The following is a 20,354-nucleotide window of genomic DNA, read 5'->3' as shown; positions in this document are numbered from 1 at the left end:
GGCACAGAATATGCCTTTAAAATATTTAAATAAGCTCCCCAGCCAAAATCATAGTAACTGTGACTAACATCCAGATCCAATTATGATTGTTTGAACAATCCATAAGAAAAATATGAAGAGATTCATACAGGGCTGCATCGGCTCTGAACTTAATGATGACATTGGTACATAATACATTATAGACACAGCCAAAGCCCACAAAAATCGCATTTCGGACAAGTTGTCATAAAAGGAAATCACCTAGTTAAAGAAACCAGTTTTAATGATGCCTTGAAATTATATAAAAGCTACACTTAGTATGCCTCACTTCTATGAATAACCTCAGAGAACAGGTATTTTCTGAATTCCCTACTGCCAATTTAGAAAGGCTATTATGCAGTTTAATTTCAGAGTGTGCAATTTCATTTAAAAACACTTGATTATTTAAAAACATTTACATTTATTCACGTTAAATGCTGTTTGGTTCACTTTCAAGCTGAAGTGTTTAGCAGTTTAATCACTTAACACCTTCAAGCATTCGTCGTTTAAACTAGGATCTTTTCAGTTGCTTCAGCTTTGGTCGGAAGGGGGCTGCAATGACTTACAGTTAATGGAAATCGCATCGTTTCTATGTTAAGTACCTGTGTATATTATACTTTTCCCCGAACTTAACTAACTACACATTGCCAGGAATCCTAACTTAAAAAAAAAGTATTGACAAAAGAGACATTTGCAGTATCTTAGAACATGTCCGATATTACTCCAGCAATTCTTACGTTTCCTTGCTATTAAAAGGGGGAGGAGGGAACGGAGAGCAAATACTTTCCCACTGTCCAAAATTTGCAGAAGTTATTCTCATTTAATGTGTGTAAAATATAAATTTCCAGCCCTGCAGAACTGTGGGCTATTTGAAGTAGCTCGAAAGAGCGGTCTTCGTGAAATGTCTCCCACTATTTAGTGACCCTTTGAAATTAGTACGATATCAAGCCTGACACCTTTTATATGTGTTTTCTTTAGACAGGATAGGGTCTTTGGCCCTGTTGATAGGAGTGGAAGCTGTCCTACGATGCTTGTTAATAGGATTTTCCTTTTACTTAGAAGAGTGTGTTTCATTTTATGAAGTCATCATTTATATGATTTGTCTTTTTTCCAGAGAGCACGATCAATGATGTCACGGTTGTTACGTTATAATAAAAATACACATAAAACAATAGCAATAGGCAATCATTTTTGTGATAAGATACAGGGCAAACAAAATTAAAGGCGGCAAAACAGAAAGTGACAAAGTACAAGGAGTGCTTCATTGATTAATAAAATCGCAGGTAAAATAGCTTGAGCTCATCAACGCCCAGATTTAGGAGTTAAACCCAAAATTACAGTTTGTTTGTAACCTAGTGAAAAGAAATTTCAACATAATACATCTAGTTTATTTTCACAAAAAACAAAATCCTCTGTAAGTCAAACTACTCAGAATTCACTTAAAAATCACTAAAATTAATACTGTCCTTTAGAATTAAGGCTGTACTGTTCATTAGTCACATGCTAAGTGGTGGATCTAAAGAGTAAAATAGTTACTAAATATATTGCCCCTCTTAATGACATATTTAGATTTTTGAAGTCTTAAAACAAAGTAACAGATTTTGGGGTTTGCTTGTAAAGTATTTCTTTGAGATTTCTTTCCTGCAATTGCAGAACTCTGCCAAAATCTCTTGAAGCTCAAGCTGCTGGCAGATTTACAGTGACAGATTCTATGAATAATCACAACAGATAATACAGAGGGGGGGAAAGCAATAAAATCCTTCAAATTAACTATTTACAGGCTACTGTTTATAGGAGCCCCTAAAGCACAGATTACTGTGAGCTCCTCTGATAAATCACTAGAATGTAGGATACATTATCAACAAGACAAATTCCCTACAGTGGACCCAGTTCTAAACAGTGGTTCAAGATAAAGAGCTGTTCCAGATAACTTTATTCAGGGTCTTATATTTACTGTACTGTATTATCACTATAAAACTAGGCCAAGTTCTGTGTGATTTATCTTTTTTCAGTACTGGAAGATACTAAAATGGATACTAGATACTAAAAAAACAGCTAACTGAACATGCTATTAAAGGGTTAAATGTTTTAACACCTGCCACAGCTGTTAAGCAGTGTTGTAGCCTCAGTCTGATTTTACTTGAATGCTTTGCATGGTGGGATTTAGTAAAGGGAAAGAGAAGGGAAAAAGCCAACTAGTGCAATCCCAAATTCAATTTCAAAGCCCTTGAGAAAATGCTTGCCAATTTGAATTCCATCTCATTTCTACTCTATGGTGCTGGCCGGAGGCACTGCAGCTACTGGGGGACCCACACCCAGGAGGAGACCTGAAGGCCTCAGCTAGATATTCAGGAGCATGATCATGTTGTTGCAGAAACAACACTAAGCACTGTCTCCAGGCAGTGCAGATACCGTAGCAAGTTTAGATTGACTTCCCAGACAGTCAAGTCCCGTTTTTTTTTCACCATCTGAACATGTGCTACACAAGTTATTTATTCAGATGTGCACTTTTTTGTTTCATGCCTTTGGCTCAAAAGCCACTCTGTGACACTATGGCACACTGGAAAATTCCAATTCAGCATGGGGGGGGAAATCCATTCTGCTATTTCATACAAGTGAACTTTAAAGGAAAACTCGTTATCAAGGTTAAGTGTAAACAATGCAGCACTTGTCACTTGACCCAACTGAAACTAGGTTACAGCTGTAAAGATGTGAACAAAAACTGTTGGAATCTAATACCTAGTTTAATATTTGCTCAAAGTGGCTTGAAGGTAGAAAGCATCCCTATCCAAAAGTCCCATAGAATTTAATAAGAATGAAACTAATAAGGTTCTATACAAATTTACTCTAACAAACTATAGGAGCCAGATTCTACCCTAAGCCATGGCCCCTTTATGCCAGTCCACTGGCAGGAAGGATCCATAAGTCAATAAATGTGTCCAGGTAGTAATTTTTCTGTGGGCAGTCCTCCCACATGGGTATAGAACCAGTGTAGCTGGCTTTTACACTGTAGGTGGCAGAAAGGTGGCATGATTGGAGCATTGCAGTACTATACCAGGCTTTTGAAGCCATAGCAAGGTAACAGTTTAAAGTAGCCATGAGGCTGCTTTAACCATACTAGGGGCTGGGCTGGTGCAAAAATGGGGAGTCAAAAATGGCTCTTTTGAGGCCTCTTCACTCAGCTGTGCCTCACACATATTTGGCAGAGGTGAGACTCTATCCAAAGAGTTTAATATAGATTTTTACCTATAGGTTTTTGAGCTGTCCTATAGAACTCCATAGCAGGGATGTAACTCTTTATCAACTCCTATAGGAAGGTTAAGAAAACCTATAGAACACCAGAGATTAAAAAGGGGACCTCCAGAAATAAAAGGTCACCTAGCTAAGAGCTGTAACAGATTCACATCCTCTGTGGATTAGGCAAAGAGGGTGATATGTACACACACTCAATTGGTTACATAAGCAATAACTATAACTGACACAAGCAATGTAAGAACGGCCATACTGGGTCAGAGCAATGGTCTATCTATCACAGTATCCTGTCTTTCTACAGTGGCCAATGCCAGGTGCTTCAGAGGGAATGAACAGAACAGGTAATCATCAAGTGATCCATCCCGTGTCACCCATTCCCATCTTTGGGCAAACAGAGGCTAGGGACACTTCAGAGCATGGTTTTGCATCCCTGCCCGTCTTGGCTAATAGCCATTGATGGACCTATCCTCCATGAACTTATCTAGTTCTTTTTTGAATCCTGTTATAGTGTTGACCTTCACATCCTCTGTCAAAGAATTCCATAGGTTGACTGTGCATTGTGTGAAGAAATACTTCCTTTTGTGTTTTAAACCTGTTGACTCTCAGTTTCATTTGCTGACCCTTAGTTCTTGTGTTATGAGTAAAAACCACTTCCTTATTTACTTTCTCCACACCAGTCATGATTTTATAGACCTCTATCATACCCCACCCTTAGTTGTTTCTTTTCCAAGCTGAAAAGTTCCAGTCTTACAAATCTCTCCTAATATGGAATCTGCTCCATACCCCTAATAATTTTTGGTGCCTTTTTCTGTACCTTTTCCAATTCCAAATGATCTTTTTTGAGATGAGGTGACCAGATCTGCATGCAGTATTCAAGATGTGGGCGTACAATGGATTTATATAGAAGCAATATGATATTTTCTGTCTTATTATCTATCCCTTTCCTAATGATTCCCAACATTCTGTTTGCTTTTTTGACTGCTGCTGGACATTGAGTGTATGTTTTCAGAGAACTATCCACAATGACTCCAAGATCTCTTTCTTGAGCGGTAACAGATAAATTAGACCCCATCATTTTATATGTATAGTGGGATTATGTTTTCTAATGTGCATTACTTTGCATTTATCAACATTGAATTTCAGCTCCCATTTTGTTGCCCAGTCACGCAGTTTTGTGAGACCCCTTTGTAACTCTTTGCAGTCTGCTTTGGACTTAACTATCTTGAGTAGTTTTGTATAATCTGCAAATTGTGCCACTTCACTATTTGCCCCTTTTTCCAGATCATTTATGAATATGTTGAACAGTACTGGTCCCAGTACAAACACCACTATTTACCTTTCCATACTGAAAACTGACCATTTATTCCTACCCTTTGTGTCCTATCTTTTAACCATTTATTGATCCTTGAGAGGATCTTCCCTCTTATCTAATGACTGCTTACTTTGCATAAGAGCCTTTGGTGAGGGACATTGTCTGACAGTCCAAGAACACTATATCGACTGGATCACCCTTGTCCATATGCACGTTGACGCCCTCAAAGGACTCTAATGGATTAGTGAGGCATGATTTCCCTTTTTAAAAGGCCACATAGATAAACACAATATGTTGGTGAAGAATCAATGTGTCTGATAATTTTGTTGTTTATTATAGTTTCAACCAATTTGCCTGGTACTGAAGTTTGAAGTTTGATTTACCAGCCTGTAATTGCCAGGATCATCTCTGGAATCTTTTTAAAAAATAGGTGTTACATTAGCTATCCTCCAGTCATCTGATAAAGAGTTTGATTTAAGTGATAGGTTACATACCACAGTTGGTAGTTCTACAATTTCACATTTGAGTTCCTTCAGAACCTTGGGTGAATACCATCTGGTCCTGGTGACTTATTACAGTTTAATTTACCAATTTGTTCCACAACCTCCTCTAATTACACCTCAATCTGGGACAATTCCTCACATTTGTCACCTAAAAATAATTGCTTGGGTGTGGGGTTCTCCACCATATTCTCTGTTAGAATCAGAAAAGGTGCAAAGAAGGGCAATGAAAATGATTAGGGAGATGGAACAGCTTCCATACAAAGAGAAATTAAAAAGACTGGACTGCTCATCTTAGAAAAGAGGTGACTAAGGGGGATATGATAGAGGTCTATAAAATCATGAATGGTGTGGAGAAAGTGTTATTTACCCCTTCACATAACATAAGAATTAGGGGTCATTCAATGAAATTAACAGGCAGCAGGTTTAAAACAAACAAAAGAAAGTACTTCTTCATACACCTCTAGCCCGATATAACGCAACCCGATATAACATGAATTCTGATATAACGCAGTAAAGCAGTGTTCCGGGGGGGCGGGGCTGCACACTCCAGCGGATCAAAGCAAGTTCGATATAACGCGGTTTCACCTATAACACGGTAAGATTGTTTGGCTCCCGAGGATAGCGTTATATCGAGGTAGAGGTGTACAATACACAGTCAACCTGTGGAACTTGTTGCCAGGGGATGTTCTGAAGTATAAAAGAATTAGATAAATTCACAGAGGATAGGTCCATCAATGGCTATTAACTAAGATAGTCAGGGACGCCACCCAATGTTCTGGGTGCCCCTAAATCTCGAACTGCCAGAAACTGGGACTGGATGACAGGGGATGGATCACTTGAAATTATCCTGTTGTTCATTCCCTCAGACGGATCTGGCTCTGGCCACTTTCAGAGACAGGATACTGGGCTAGACAGACCATTGGTCTGACCCAATATGGCTGTTCTTATGTTATTATGAATAATTATTGGGGATGGGAGTGTTTCTACCCTGAAACAGAACTGGACATTAATGGCTTGAACTTGGATTTATAAGAGATGGGTACTAGCTGAAGCTGGATTTGATTTAAAGTTAGGAAAATCAGAGTCACTAGTCAAAACTTCAATAAAGAAGGAACTGAATATAAATGAAAAGAACTGCTTTATAATGGAGTAACCAGTGAAAGGTTTAAGGACCAATGTCTATTTCTCACATTACCTCAGCAGTAACTTGTGTGTCAGTTGCACCCATAACTGTTAAAAAACTGATAAAGCTAAGCAGTTTTAAACTTGGAAAACACAAGCTTGCTTTAATCTCTTGGCAATGAAATTTGGAGAATCCTCTGTACCATGTTTTAGTTCAGCCAACAACTGTCCTATTGTAGAGATCGTAACTGATGCTACCCCATAGCTTTGCTGTAAAAAGCAATAACGTTCACTTGAATTCAGAGTCAGCATGCTAGCTATGCATAATCATCTTTATGAATGACCAGAACCAGGGCCGGCTCCAGGCACCAGCTTACCAAGCAGGTGCTTGGGGCGGCCACTTCGGAGAGGGGCGGCACGTCCAGGTATTCGGCGGCAATTCGGCGGACGGTCCCTCACTCCTGCTCGGAGCGCAGGACCTCCCGCCGAATTGCTGCCGCAGATCGCGGCTTTTTTTTTTTTTGTTTGGCTGCTTGGGGTGGCCAAAACCCGGGAGCCGGCCCTGACCAGAACGTTTGGTCCCTCCATAAAGATCTTCTGTTTAAAACCATGTAAGCAATACAAAGTTGATAACTGTACCTTGTTAAGCCCTTTGTCTCCAACTTGTCCAGATCTCCCAGGAAGTGTAAATAGCGTTCTCTTCTTTCTAACATTTAAATCCATATTCTAACCACACAGTGTCCAAAGACATTCTTATAACTAAGATTCTAGCCTAAAGGACCAAGTGTCCTTGGATTGCTCTCAAAACATTTCTTCCATGTGGCAGTGAACTACATTGCTAAAAAGCACCTGGCCAGTTTAAAATAATTTTATAGAAGTACTTCAATTCTAGTGGTGAGCAATAAAACATTCACATTAGTAGGAAGGCTGATATCTCTAGGCTGCAACCACTTGAACAGGTCTACTATTCCTTCCAGGAGAGGGCAATAGTACATGCACAGGAGGGAAAATAGATATATGAAAGTAGCATTTTATTTTTTACCCAGTTATGGCAGAAACAATGTTCACAAGAAGTTTCAGGGTAGAGTATTCAAATGAAAACCATTCATGGGATGTATCAAATGGTTGTAATATAAAATAGACATTCTGTACTCTGCTATCTGATTACCAGGCTGTACAGAGCTCTGTAAATACGGAAACAATGAAACCGGACACAAATAGGAAAAAGATCAACAGTAGGAGGAGGGAGAAAATATTTTTCTCTTTTAGGAAATTCCCCAAGTAATTAATAACTCCTCTTAGTCTTACAGTGTAGTTTCATACTAATTTAACAAAAAATTCTAAGTTTAAACACTTCATTTGTTAAAATAAATTAATTTTGGTAAATTGAAGATTAATTTTTAGTAAGACCCCAGAGTGTTGACTTGCAATTTTTTTTACAAATAAAAAAAAATTATGGCAGTAAAAAAGTATGATTTTCTCAACCTCATGTCTAAAAAAAGTGAACAGATTTTACCCAACTTCAAAAACAAAAAATCACTTTTGGAGCAAGGCCAATGAGAATTTCAGCCAAAAAATACTTCCAAAAAAGTTATGAGCAGTGAAAACATAGGTTTATAATAGAAGACTAGACAGAACTGTAACTAGTGCTATTAAGCAAATTATATTTAATACAGCTGGTTGGAAAATTGAACTATTTTTCATGAAAATTTGTCAAAAAATGTTTCTAACCAGCTCTAACTTATAGCAGTATTAGTACTGACACTACTGTTGAGAATGCACCTATTCTTATCCATTCCTCACTTTTAAATAGCTCAGACCATCCTGAAAAAGTGCATTTTGCTGAAACTTCATATACTTTATCTCAGTGTGTATAGATATAAAAAAAATTCTACTAAGTATGGATATAGTGTGTGTGTTGGGGTTGGGGGAAGATACATTCATAAGTTCTGTGCATCCATGTACTTTAAAAAATGTAACAAGTTTACTTACCGACAAAACAAAAAATTGTTTGATAAACTGGAGAAAAGTCGGATTAATGCAGACAAAAAACACGTTTTTTTTATAATGTTCTCCCACTACACCCATTTTTTTTATGCTGGTGCTGAACATAATGATGCAAGCAACTAAGTGTAATTGTACAAAATTATTGCTAGTGATTTGCATATGAAATACACACCTTTTACTGCCTCTAGTTGGCATTGTTTAACTAGATTATAAATAGTACAGCTGAAATGCTGCAAACAGAAAACAGTTTATGTTGGGCACATGCTATGAATGAAGAAATGCTCAGACACAATGTGAAAGTTGGAGAGCTTTCATCAAAACGAGCCAAGATTGGAAATGGTTCATTTCCTAATCATGCCCTTGCTTTGCAGAAGCCAGTCTACAGAAAATCTCATAAGTAAAGCTCTCTAAAACACAGGTATTCATGCCACCATGTGGGTACGGATCACCCTCCTTGCTATCCCTAATTGTTTCAGATTTTTGCTAATTAGTCCTAGGTATATGACAGCATCCAGTACATGCTTTTAATTAAATCTGAATATCTCTTCTGGAGTATTTTGCCACAAGATGCCAAAAGAAACAACCATCTAGTTGTAAAATATTGTATTCAGGATATGAAAAGGAATGAGACACACAAGGTAGGTGAGGTAATACCTTTTATTGGATCAACTTCTGTTAGTGGAAGAGAAGCTCTTCTTCTGACCTGAAGTCAAGGAGCTCCGTGAAGCACGAAAGCTTATCCTAAACTTTTGTACTGGAAACCAAACCACTTTTTTTTTTTTTTAAAAAGGGGCTATATTTAATTGAGAAATTAAGTTTATTAAAATTATTACTGGGACACTTCCCCCATCACTCTATTTATTAACTAAGGGCCACAATCCCCTAAAATATATTGAAAAATGGTTCATTCACTGTATGGTAACTGCAGCAATTTCATCATGCAAATAGAGTTGTACTTTAAAATAATGGTCCACACATTTCTCCTTCTGATTGTTCTATTTTCCCAGAATTAGGTAAGGTGGCATGCTGCCTCTGGTTCTGTTTTGAAGAAGGAGAGAGAAAAGGTAAGTCTGTTTCTCTTTTTATCTCCACAGTTAAACTCTGATAAAGAACTTTCTGAAAATGGTTACACAGGAAATGAAGGAATACAAATCTCCATTTAAAACAGGTAGGGGAGAGAAGGAATCTCCTACACTTGGGGGACCCAAAGCATTCCTCTGGCTAATACAGAAGATGTCATTGATTTCTGAAGCAAGTTTAAGGGAGCTCTGGGCAGAGTCAGGCAAAACCACAAATGCTTGAAAAGACAAGACAGGGATGGTTTGAAGCCTCTATTTCTTAATTGTGTCACAAACTTTTTTTTATAATTTAAAGTCTATGGGCTAATTAGGTTTTATCTAGTTCATCTATCATAGGTTATTTCTAAGGGAGTTACCAAAGTGGGATCAACATTCTAGAGGAAAAGGTTATTCAGAAAACAAGGATGTTACAGTACCAAGTTTATTCTGAAGGAGAAATCCATGACCCCTGGCACCCTTAAATAGCTAATACAATTTATGGAATGGGTTAGGAAAGGATATTGTGAGAGTCTGGTGAAAAGACTGTCAGAGCTAACTACTTCTTGAAATACTTCTTCCTTTGAACTGCTTGTTGACTGAGAGACTGCGCAGGTCTTAGCTTTGTATTTCATTACACACTGTAAAGATGAAGTATCTGGAAGCTTCTGAAGAGTACAATGGGCTCAAAACCTCACTTTTCTCTGAGGTCAGGACTGATGAGAGGAGGGGAAGGAGGGACAACTGAAGGGGCCCTGAGCTCAGTGGGATCCCCAAAACAAATGTAACACCTGTGCAAATAAAGTGAAATGGGAGGGATTGGGGCCCCCAATGAACATGATGTACCCCCAAGTTTCTTTCAAAGGGTCTGTCTGAAGTTCTACTAGTTGATGAGCAGCAATAGCAACCAGTGATCTGACCCAGTAGTGTCCTTCTTGGCAAATCTGTTGACAGCACAATTACAGGCCACAGCCCTTTTGCATCTGTGAAAAGGAAACACAATCTGCTCACAGAAAGAAAAAATGGAGGGACTATCACAGAGCAAGTCCTGCCCTGTCTAACATTTGGTCTAAGTTTAAAAGGGGGAAGATGACCTTTTATTTTATTTATTAAAAAAACAAACCCCAAAAACTGGAGTACCATGTGCTCCACTCATTCTGCCTAACTTTAGGCACTGGTTGATCAAAGGTGTGTTCAGTGCAAACAGGCCCAATCAGCTCAGAACCACTGGAAATCCTTCATGTGAAGTGGAAGGGAAAATAATTAGGAGAAGTCGACCCTCTCCCCAACAACAGCTAGAGGGAGATTCCCCACTCCAACATCCTTCGCATAAGGCTGGGGAAGAGAAAGAGTTCACAGCTCGCCCTCCCTCAGCCGCCAGGATGGGAGCAGTGGGGGAGGAGGATGGTCTCCCAGCCTCCCCAAAGAAGTGCCATTTTATGGTTCCATTAGAATAACAACTTGCCAATTGTATAGCAACTTCCATCCAATGATCACAAACATTAAAGAACTGATCTTCACAGCCGTGCAATAAGTAGCTGTCCCCATTTTACAGGTGAAGAAACAGACCTAGAAGTTAACTGGCTTGCACTAGGTTGCACAGCAAATCTGTGGCACAGCCAGCTTAACCACTGAGACCATGCTTCTTGCAGGGGCACAAGTTAGTGTAAAGAGTGTAGTTTGTTGAGACACAATAATGTGGCTTAGCTAAGGTTTTGTGCCTAACTGTAAGGTGGCACCTGCAATATAGTAGTTAGGGTATAACTCAGGAAGGGTGACATAGAGGTATCAACTAAAGTGAAGTACTTCTGTCATGAGGCGCTGATGCTGTCACTTGCTGAAGACTAGGAAAAGAAGACAAAAACAGAGGCAGCCCAATTGCTATGCCAGAATATGAGGATGGGGAAAGGAGACAATATATAAAGGGCTTATGTCTCTAGCTTTACTCTTTATTTTTGGTTTCATAACAAACGGTCATTCTAAACTGTTCTCTGACATTAGTTCTGTCTCTCTTCTTTGTCTGGGAGCATAGCATAAGGAATGCTTAACTGTTTTTATTTCTTATACAGCACCCAAAATATACTAGAGTTTCACGTTGCTCTGCACTGATCACTCTATCTGGTTCAGGAGTGATGCTGACTAGAACTGTGGAGGAAGCTACACTTCTCCAACCCTCCTCAGCCAAAGAATGATGCTTATAACACATGGCCTTCAGGATGTTGTTGGGCAGAACAGGGGAAGGGTGTTGAAGGGAAAAAACTGATGAGCCTTCATGGCCCACAAAATGTGGGGAAGAAGATGTCAGAAACAGAAATATGTATTTCTAATTGTGCAGAAAGAATGATAATTCTCAGCAGTGACTGTTAGCTAAACGACGATGTTGGCACAAGAACAAGTGGATATAAACTGGCCATGAATAAAATTTAGACTGGAGATTAGAAGAAAGTTTCTAATTATCAAAGGAACGATGTTCTGGAATAGACTTTAAATAGGAGTAGTGAAGGCAAACAACCTAATTAGCTTTAAAATGGAGCTTGAAAAATTTATGAAAAGGATTATATGACTGGATTGCCTGTGATAGAGAACTTGACTCGATGACCAAGAGGTCATCACTTCCAGTCCTATAGTTCATATGTTTTGCCTGTTGGGTTCAGTGTAGGGTATCCCTGAAGGATCCAAAACAACAACAAAATCATGCTTTCAATTAGTTACTGGAACATATCATAGATCTGTATTATGAAGGCATTAGTATGAGACTGTTCATTTCCACCAATTCAACCAATGAAATTACCTGTCTACAATATCACTACTATTTGGTTTTGCTTATTTGTTTTCCGTAAGAGATGTTGATAAAAGTTGTACTTTCAGGAAAAGAAACATATGCCCCGTCCTGTAATATGCTGCCTGTTTCTTCCATGCTACTGAGTGTCGTCAGTGGAAATCAAAGGGTGTTGAAAGGACTCAGGATGTCTCTGGAGTCCCTCAGCTTCCTGCAGGATCAGACCCTGAATTACCATGAAGTGTTTGAATAAAAAAAAAAAAGTAGGTTCATGGTAAGGAGAAAGCAACATATGGCTCTTACAAAACGTAATGTTTTAGGACTAAGTCTGATTTATACACAGTTGAATAGAATTACTAATTAACTGAACTTTAGTAAGGTAGTAAAAGCTTTTAAGAATAAAAACAAAATGCTCTAAGAATTCAGTTTACTGTCAAAGGCACTGAAACTGCACTTGTATAAATCTGAGGAAGTACATCGATGTCGCAAGTACACTGGGTGCATATATATATTGACAATGCTTTAACAGATGTAGCTTTATATTTTCTTTCAGCTGAATGCAACATGCTGGTCCATGATAAAAAAAAAAAAGCTTTGAGACACCTTACTTTTTTTTTTGGTAGGAGGAGGAGGAGTAAAATTTAACAGAAATAACTCCACTTAATGTTTGAGTGAGCGATGTAATGAAATCTGTTTGCTGTGCTAGCTGTCTCCAGATTGGGCTATAATTACACCACAGAAGGAAGAAAGGTAGCTGAGTCTCAATCTAGATCATTTATGTAAACTCAGCCTTCTTGTCAACGAAGTTCTCAGATTGCATGCATGCAAACCACAAAAATCATCTCCTATGAACAAACTAGAGACAGTGTCAAATTGCAGACTTCTGATATACCTTATATTCTTTCTGTAACTGGATTTAAAATCCGACACACTAAGGTTAAAAAAAACTTCTCATGTACTATATATTTATTCAGAAGAGTAAAAAATCTGTGCTAACAGAAGACTATTCCACACTCCTTTCTGCCAAAAGATTGATGCTGAACATTACAAATTCACATTTATTTGACTTAAGTGAAAACAAGTGTCACATAAATCTGGGAAATTATTTAGGGTAAGATTGCGTTGAAACAAATTGCTTGATCTGGGGGAAAGATTTTTTTCCTGAAAGCATTGAAAACCTCATCTTTGAGCCAGAGCAAAGTATTTTATACATACAGTATAAAAACACAGGCAATCAATTCTCTTAACAGAGCCAAATTAATATTTGATTAAGTATTTTAAAGCTCCTACTTACCACGCTTGACACATATTCTCAGCAAGTTTCTCAAATACTGAAATCATTAGGCACAGAGTAATTTTACATTTGAATACATAAAAACAGTGTGAGGAGACATAACTGCATGTAGACAGATAAAAGATTTTTCCTCATTAATTCACTGAACTGCCCTTCGTGTTGATAAATTGGTACATTAATTCTTGACTTAAACAGCCCTCTCTCTGGCAATTTTAGAAAGTGTTTCTCCTGACACCTGCAGCTTCAGGCCCCCCTCTGTCCTCTCTAGTGCAGGAAAACCACAGGCCACCACATTGGCGCCATCCCTGGCTATGTCCAATCAATAAGGACTTATTTCCTGTCCATTTGCTGAGGTCACAGAAGTGAGCCTCATTAATTATTTCTACTGGTGCAGCCTCAAGTATGCTTCTGGCATGACAAGTGAAAACTGTTTGACCTTTTTCCCCTAATTTTGTTTATAGCAGTTCCAAAGAATGCATGTTCATTCAGCAATGCGGTAAACGACCAAAAAAAAAAAAAAAAAAAAAAAGGCAACTAACAAATTTAGTTCTTTTAAAAATACAGGATATTTTTTCCCTTGTCCCAGCCACTATCCATCTAGTTGTTTTCTGCAAATGAACAACAGTTTATTTTTTGAACTGTATCTCATGAAAATCTGGTCACAGCATAAACCATGTTTTCTAAAGCAGATCTGGCCTCAGAGGGAGGGAAGCACTCCAGGGCCTCCAGTGCTCTGTTTCCATGGTAATGACATAGGTCAATAGCTGAAGTCACACCTTTGCCAGCCTTGATTGCTTCTTGCAACTGTTAGAAAACACATGCATAATAAAATCAGTTTGGACTATACTCGGTATACAATTATTTCTAAGATAACAGTAAGAATTCAGTATTTCCATTACCTTTTCTTGAGGTAAACAGGGCAGCTAAAATCAAATCACTCAGAAAGCTCTCATACGATTTGCAAATATTAAGCTGCTCTACTTCAGCTCCTAACTACAATAAAACCCCAATCAATTTAAACTACACCACTACTTCTTGATAATTCAAAATGCTAAGCCTTACAAGCATGCATGCAACAAAGATGGGAGGTTTTTACATATCTGGACCTGTCCCTAACCAGATAATTTTTGTATAGTATACTAAGCCAACATGTCAACTAAGCACTTATTTTCTTGTACTCCATATGTGGGTATCACGGGTCCAAATGGATTTATAAATACACATTTTCATATTTCATATATTATATTATATATTTTATATTTATATATTTTATAAATACATATTTTCATAGTTCATAAATATATAATTCCAGATTTCTTGTAAGCAGACTAAGGAGGATATGCACACTCATGTCTCCATCTTTTATATCATTTATTAATATTGCTCTGTTTGCTCATTATATGTTTACATTTGTTATAGTGGACAACAGCAAATTACCTCAGTAAAATACAACTTAAACCCAAGTCTGCCATGCAAACTCAATGCACTCAGTAGGGATGGTAACTTTGAGGATGAAATACAGCTCCAATTTGCATCATATTAAATAGGAAAATGTTTCCATGGGATAATAGACATTTTCTGCCAAACTGCTGGAGAGAAGTGCAAAACTTGAGTAGAATGTCAGGCAACATCTGTATGCTTTTTATGAGACTTTAAATTTTGTTGAAGTTCTTTAAAGTGGTCTTATGTTAAAATGTATTTAAAATTGTTTTTATGATGAAGAGCATCCTGAGAGCATCACCAGAAAGAGGTGAAACTATATTTATACAAATTTTTATTGTTTGATTGCCTTTAATAGGTAGCCTTCACAGCAATCCCAATCCAACAGCTAGATGAGTGAAAGGACAGGAATCAAACCCAGGTGTCTTATCTATTTGTCTTAGGGTATGTCTACACTGCAATTAGTCACCTGCAGCTGGCCTGTGCCAGCTGACTCAGGCTGATGGGCTATTTAACTGTGGTGTAGACATTCAGGCTCGGGCTGCAGACCAAGCTCTGGGACCCTCCCACCTTGCAGGGTCCTCCAGCCTGGGCTCCAGCCCAACCCTGAAGGTCTTTACAGCAATTAAACAGCCCCTTCACCCGAGTCAGCTGCGTGTCTAATTGCAGTAGATGTACCCTTAGGTATTTATATGGCCCCCATCCCTGCAGTATCTGAGCGCTTCACAATCTTTAATGTATTCTACACGGTTTAATGGTAGTGTCTCATTGTCATTGAATCAACCTATCAAATACAGAGCTTTTATTAAATACATATCAATATTGTATCTAAAATTATTATGGAAAATAAATCTTTTAAAGGAATTTTTACTGCAATATATTACAGTACACATCACCACAAATCACTTCTATTCAATATTACTTACACCACTATAACATTAACATATCTAGTTTAAATGATATGGAAATATTTGAAGACCAGAACTGTAAGTCATCCATTTTATATAGGCAGTTGTATTTATATATAATGATTGACTTTTCTTATCTAAATACATACTAAATTGGATTCATTGTATGTATTTGAGAATGAAATTAGTTGAAAGCATATTACAGTACTTTAGTGTTCAAATCCCAATTCATAAAAAATGTATTCCCCACTTAAGTTAGAGTTTTCATGTACTGTGCTTTGGAGGAGTACTTCTCCTGAAGCAGAAGTGCACTGTACAGTTTATTCAACACCTTTTCCAATATGTGTAAATCATCCACATATCCACGGTCATGAAGGATGGATGGAGTCTCTAGTGAGAAAGAGTAATTTTAACTGGATAGAAGGGTTCTTCGGTTGACCCAGCCTATCAGCAGGTGTTAGAAGCTCATCAACACTATTAGGTATTAGGGTATTAGGGATGCAGAAGGAGATTGCTGGCAACAGTGGACCAGAAAGAAGAAATCCTGGAGGGAAACTTTAGGGACAGTCAAGCTCAGAGAGGAAGCTTAGTTTGAGGTTTACATTCTATTATTGGTTTTCAGGTACTAATAAAGCCAAACCCCAGAAAGAGGGAGAGTTTGGAAACTAACATAGGGTCTGCACGTTATTAAAGGCAGAGTGAGAATTCAACCCATTCAAAGGCATGCCATGTATAACTACTTACATGTGTACGGTACCTTGCAACCAAAAGCATCCCAAGCTTATTACAAACTACTCACATAAGAATTACCATACCAGATCAGACCCATCCACTACGAGATGCTTCAGAAGGTGAAAGAAACCCCAAATAGGGTAATAACATCATAACCAGCTCATTGGGGAAGTTTCTTCTTAACCCCATCAGTTATTTGGCTCATGCCCTGAAAGATGAAGGCTTATAGTCCTTAAGAACTTTTAAAAATTCTTAGTGATATTTGTTATCCATATAAATGCTAATCTCTGGCCTCAACAGTGTCTTGCGGCAAGGAGTTCCAACTTCCCTTTATCAGTTTTAAATTTAATGTCTTTCAATTGTGTATTATGACAAAATAGGAGTTTCTGATATTATGAGACAGGATAAATAGAAGTGGCCAATTTTCCTTCTGTATGCTATTCATTATTTTGTAAAAAGCAACAAAGAGTCCTGTGTCACCTTATAGACTAACAGATGTATTGGAGCATAAGCTTTCGTGGGTGAATAACCACTTCGTCAGACACATGATTTTTGTATTATTTTGTATGCATTATTTTGTATGCTTCTATCATGTTCCCTCTCATTAACTTCCTCTCCAAATTAAAAATACAAATCTTTGTCATCTTTCTTTATATGGAATATTTTTCATCTCTCTATTCATAGGATCACTTCACTCACCACTGAAAAACAGGAATCTTTGCAGTGATACTCAACACTGTAAGAGCACACGGCACAACCAAACATTGAACTACAGAATAGGACTGGAAGTGAATATTGTATCCATTGCATTAAAACTACCGGGGAAACTTTAGATATATAAAATGCAATTACCCAAACTGGATATTGCCCAGGCATTGGGGCTAATGCCCCTACTCTACTTTCCAAGAGGTGCCACAAGAGCTTTAAGATCACAAACAGAAGGGATCCCACCTTTAAATCTCATCCAAAAGACAGCTCAGCGCTCCAGAACACCATGTTAGGAATACTGGTTTAAAACAGATTTGAAGGAAAGAGTGCCACCCACTGAATTGCCAGAATTACTTTCTCAGCACCTTGGGTTTTCCTTAGAGGTACCCACATATTGACCAAGCTTGACTGCTTCATTTGCGATCTAATGAGCTCAAAAAGCCCAAGGTGTTATTTCTGTAGGTGGCTATGTGTGTTCATTAAAAAAAATAATTTAAAAAAACCTGCCCAAGTTAACTTATCCTCGATGTACAACAAGGCACTGAGAATAAATAACCTTCCTTGCTACTTTCCTCATAAAAGAACCCCCTTCGTTTACCTCTTTTATCTTCTGAACAGAGCAATAGCCCATAATCCCCTTTCTCCTGGCAGACCACCTGCCTTCCACTTCCTGTTCAACTCACAGTGCCACCAGCACTACCTTCCAGCTAATCTCCACAACTGGACTCCATGCTGGTTCATCCTTTACCCCCAGTCACCAGTGTCAGTGCAATTCATATCCTATCCCCCTTTCAGCCCCTGGTTACGAAACCAGAAGGAAAAGGAGATCATTTGGAATGCAGGTTAAATGGATCCGGTTGGATTTCTGACAGTTGTCAGGCAGGGTAGATTTGAGACTTGCGTCATCCAAAGTCATGATGTCAGGATAGCCAGGTGTCACAAAGACATCTGTATGGACCGAAACAATTATGTTTTGATTAACCATGGGCTTCACCTTACAGTGCCTGCCAACTGTATTCTTATGAGCTAGCAAGATTTTGAAATGACAAGAATTCTGTACTTGAGTGGAATACATGTGAAATCCAGGATACCAAACAAACATTGTTATCAGTAGGTCATTATTCACAGAAGATGGAATGCTACTCATTGTTACTTTCACTTTGTAGCATTAGTTTTTTCAGCATTAGGGCATATTTAAAATTTAAGGGCTATTCAACATTGGGACTAACAATTTTAACAATGCCCACCTCTCTGCTGACTTGTCATAAGTTTGCCAGTTGTGATGATAGTGGTCTCACATAGTGAGAAATAGACTTTGAAACTGGCAGTTAATTTCACATAGGGCACTGGCCAGCTAGCAGATGGCAACAACCTTTGGATATTATCAGATTCAGCTGGATTTGAACCAGTGATCTAGTGGTGAAAAAAATCAATATTCCGCATTCCATTCACTCAAGCCACCCAGTCCTCCCTGTAAAAATGTCTATTCAAGATAAAACTGGCATATGTAAAGTGAAATTTTAAAAAAGAGATTAGGAAAGCTGTCAGCCACAGCAAAAAATGTAGGGGAAGTGGTGGGCCACCCAGAGCAATGATGTTGGATTCCTCTTGGAAGGAAGAGCTTATACAAAAAGTCTACAAAAATAATAATTTTTTTATTAAAAAAATTTGTTGACACTGGAGAACCAGAAAATCATTTGCAGGAGAAAGGATCATAAGTATTCCAGCAGGTGGGGATGATCCAGAGCCTATCAAGTTTATTGAAAGATTTTCCCCTTAATTATTTCTTTTGTAATGTTTAGAAAGGTCCAGTTTAAATAAAGGGACAGGACTTCTAGGAGAGAAGACTGCTGGTAAATATTCTGACCCAACCAGACTCATGTGGAGGAACAGACTTCTCCCAGCTTTGGGAGAGAGACTGTATGGAGATGTAAATATTTTGTTCTTTTACCTGAGTAACAGTGTAAAGTCTAAAGTTCAAGAAAGAACTGTTGAATGAAACTAAATAGCTTTATGAAAAGAAAACATTAAGGCCCTAACATTTGTTTTCTTGTCAAACTCAGTTAGTTACGATCTCATGTATTTTCTGGGACAAGATGTCAGCAAACAAGTTCGGAGAAGATTCTGTGAACAATATCTAAGGAGAATGATCCTGTAATTAGATTTCCTGTTCAGGTCTGAGATCCTCAAAGATCATGAGTTTCCTCTAATCCTGAACTAAGCCAATACATTCTGTTTGCTTCTGAGATGTATGGTACTTGCGGAAATAAAACAAACCTAAATTGATCAGTGGTCAAGTGACTAACTAATGCATTAAGTGTTTCCAGTGTTCTTTGCTAGCTTTTCTAAATTTGTTTTCTCTCTTGTGGGAACATTCTGCCTCAATAAACATTGATATTTAGATTGCTAAAATGTTACCTTGAAATGGCACCTATACATGTCATAGCTAATAGATTAATTTTCTACCCTGTCCTCCTTTTGCTTTTCAAGCATCTTGGAATGTTTCAGCATTAACTGTTACATATTCGATCTGTTTTTGTGGCTGGACACACAGTTAAGCTCTTCCTCTTCTTTCCTTCCCAAATGGGAGCTGGACAATCATTTATTTATTTTAAGTGCCTCACTTCATAATGTATAAACTGTATAATCCAAAACTTTCCTTTGCCTTTCCTGGTAGTATACAGAATAGGATGTCACTTGAATTGGAGGGGTAAGTGTAGTTTGCCCAATATTTGCTAAAATTCATCTTGTATTGTAAAATAACAGTAAAAATAAAGATAATTGAATCTTTATCTAAAGTGATATAATTCCCTGTACAAAAGTACATTAATAGAATGTTAAGTTTGAACAGTAGGGTGGTATTTCTTTTCCATTCATCTCATACTGAAATAAATGAGTTGTTTTTTCTGAAACTTAAGAAAAAAGTAACATATGGGCAGAGACTAAGTCTGGAAAATTTCAGCCTCAAAGAAGAAAGTTTAAAAAAAGTTTTAGCACCTGAAAAAAAAAAAAAAAAGTTCAAATGAAATTTGTTATGAAATCTTGCTTTAGCAGTCACTCCAGCTATAACAGTGTTTTAACAGCGTATTTTATTAACATGTACAGGAAATCATTTATCCATCTGCATTGACAAAGTGTGTATGTTCTTTAGAGGTTTCAGAAAACAACCAGGGCCGGCTCTGGCTTTTTTGCCGCCCCAGGCAAAAAAGCCTCCGGCCGGAGGG

At 37.9% G+C, this 20,354-nt stretch overlaps 1 protein-coding gene across 1 annotated transcript in view; it reads right to left on the bottom strand.

The window, feature by feature from the left end:
- Positions 1-13,065: 13,065 nt before the first annotated feature.
- PDSS2 (decaprenyl diphosphate synthase subunit 2) overlaps positions 13,066-20,354 on the bottom strand; it is a 179,183-nt gene continuing 171,894 nt past the window's right edge. The window contains exon 8 of the mRNA XM_024202614.2: positions 13,066-14,146. Within this exon, the coding sequence (XP_024058382.1) occupies positions 13,988-14,146 (159 nt within the window). The 3' untranslated portion in view covers positions 13,066-13,987. The remainder of the gene's footprint in view (positions 14,147-20,354) is intronic.

Source organism: Terrapene carolina, unplaced genomic scaffold (genome assembly GCF_002925995.2).
Source record: "Terrapene carolina triunguis isolate 2854851 unplaced genomic scaffold, T_m_triunguis-2.0 Scaffold42, whole genome shotgun sequence".
Classification (NCBI taxonomy): Eukaryota; Metazoa; Chordata; order Testudines; family Emydidae; genus Terrapene; species Terrapene triunguis.
Note: the sequence above shows the minus strand (reverse complement) of the source record. Positions and strands in the feature narration are given on the sequence as shown.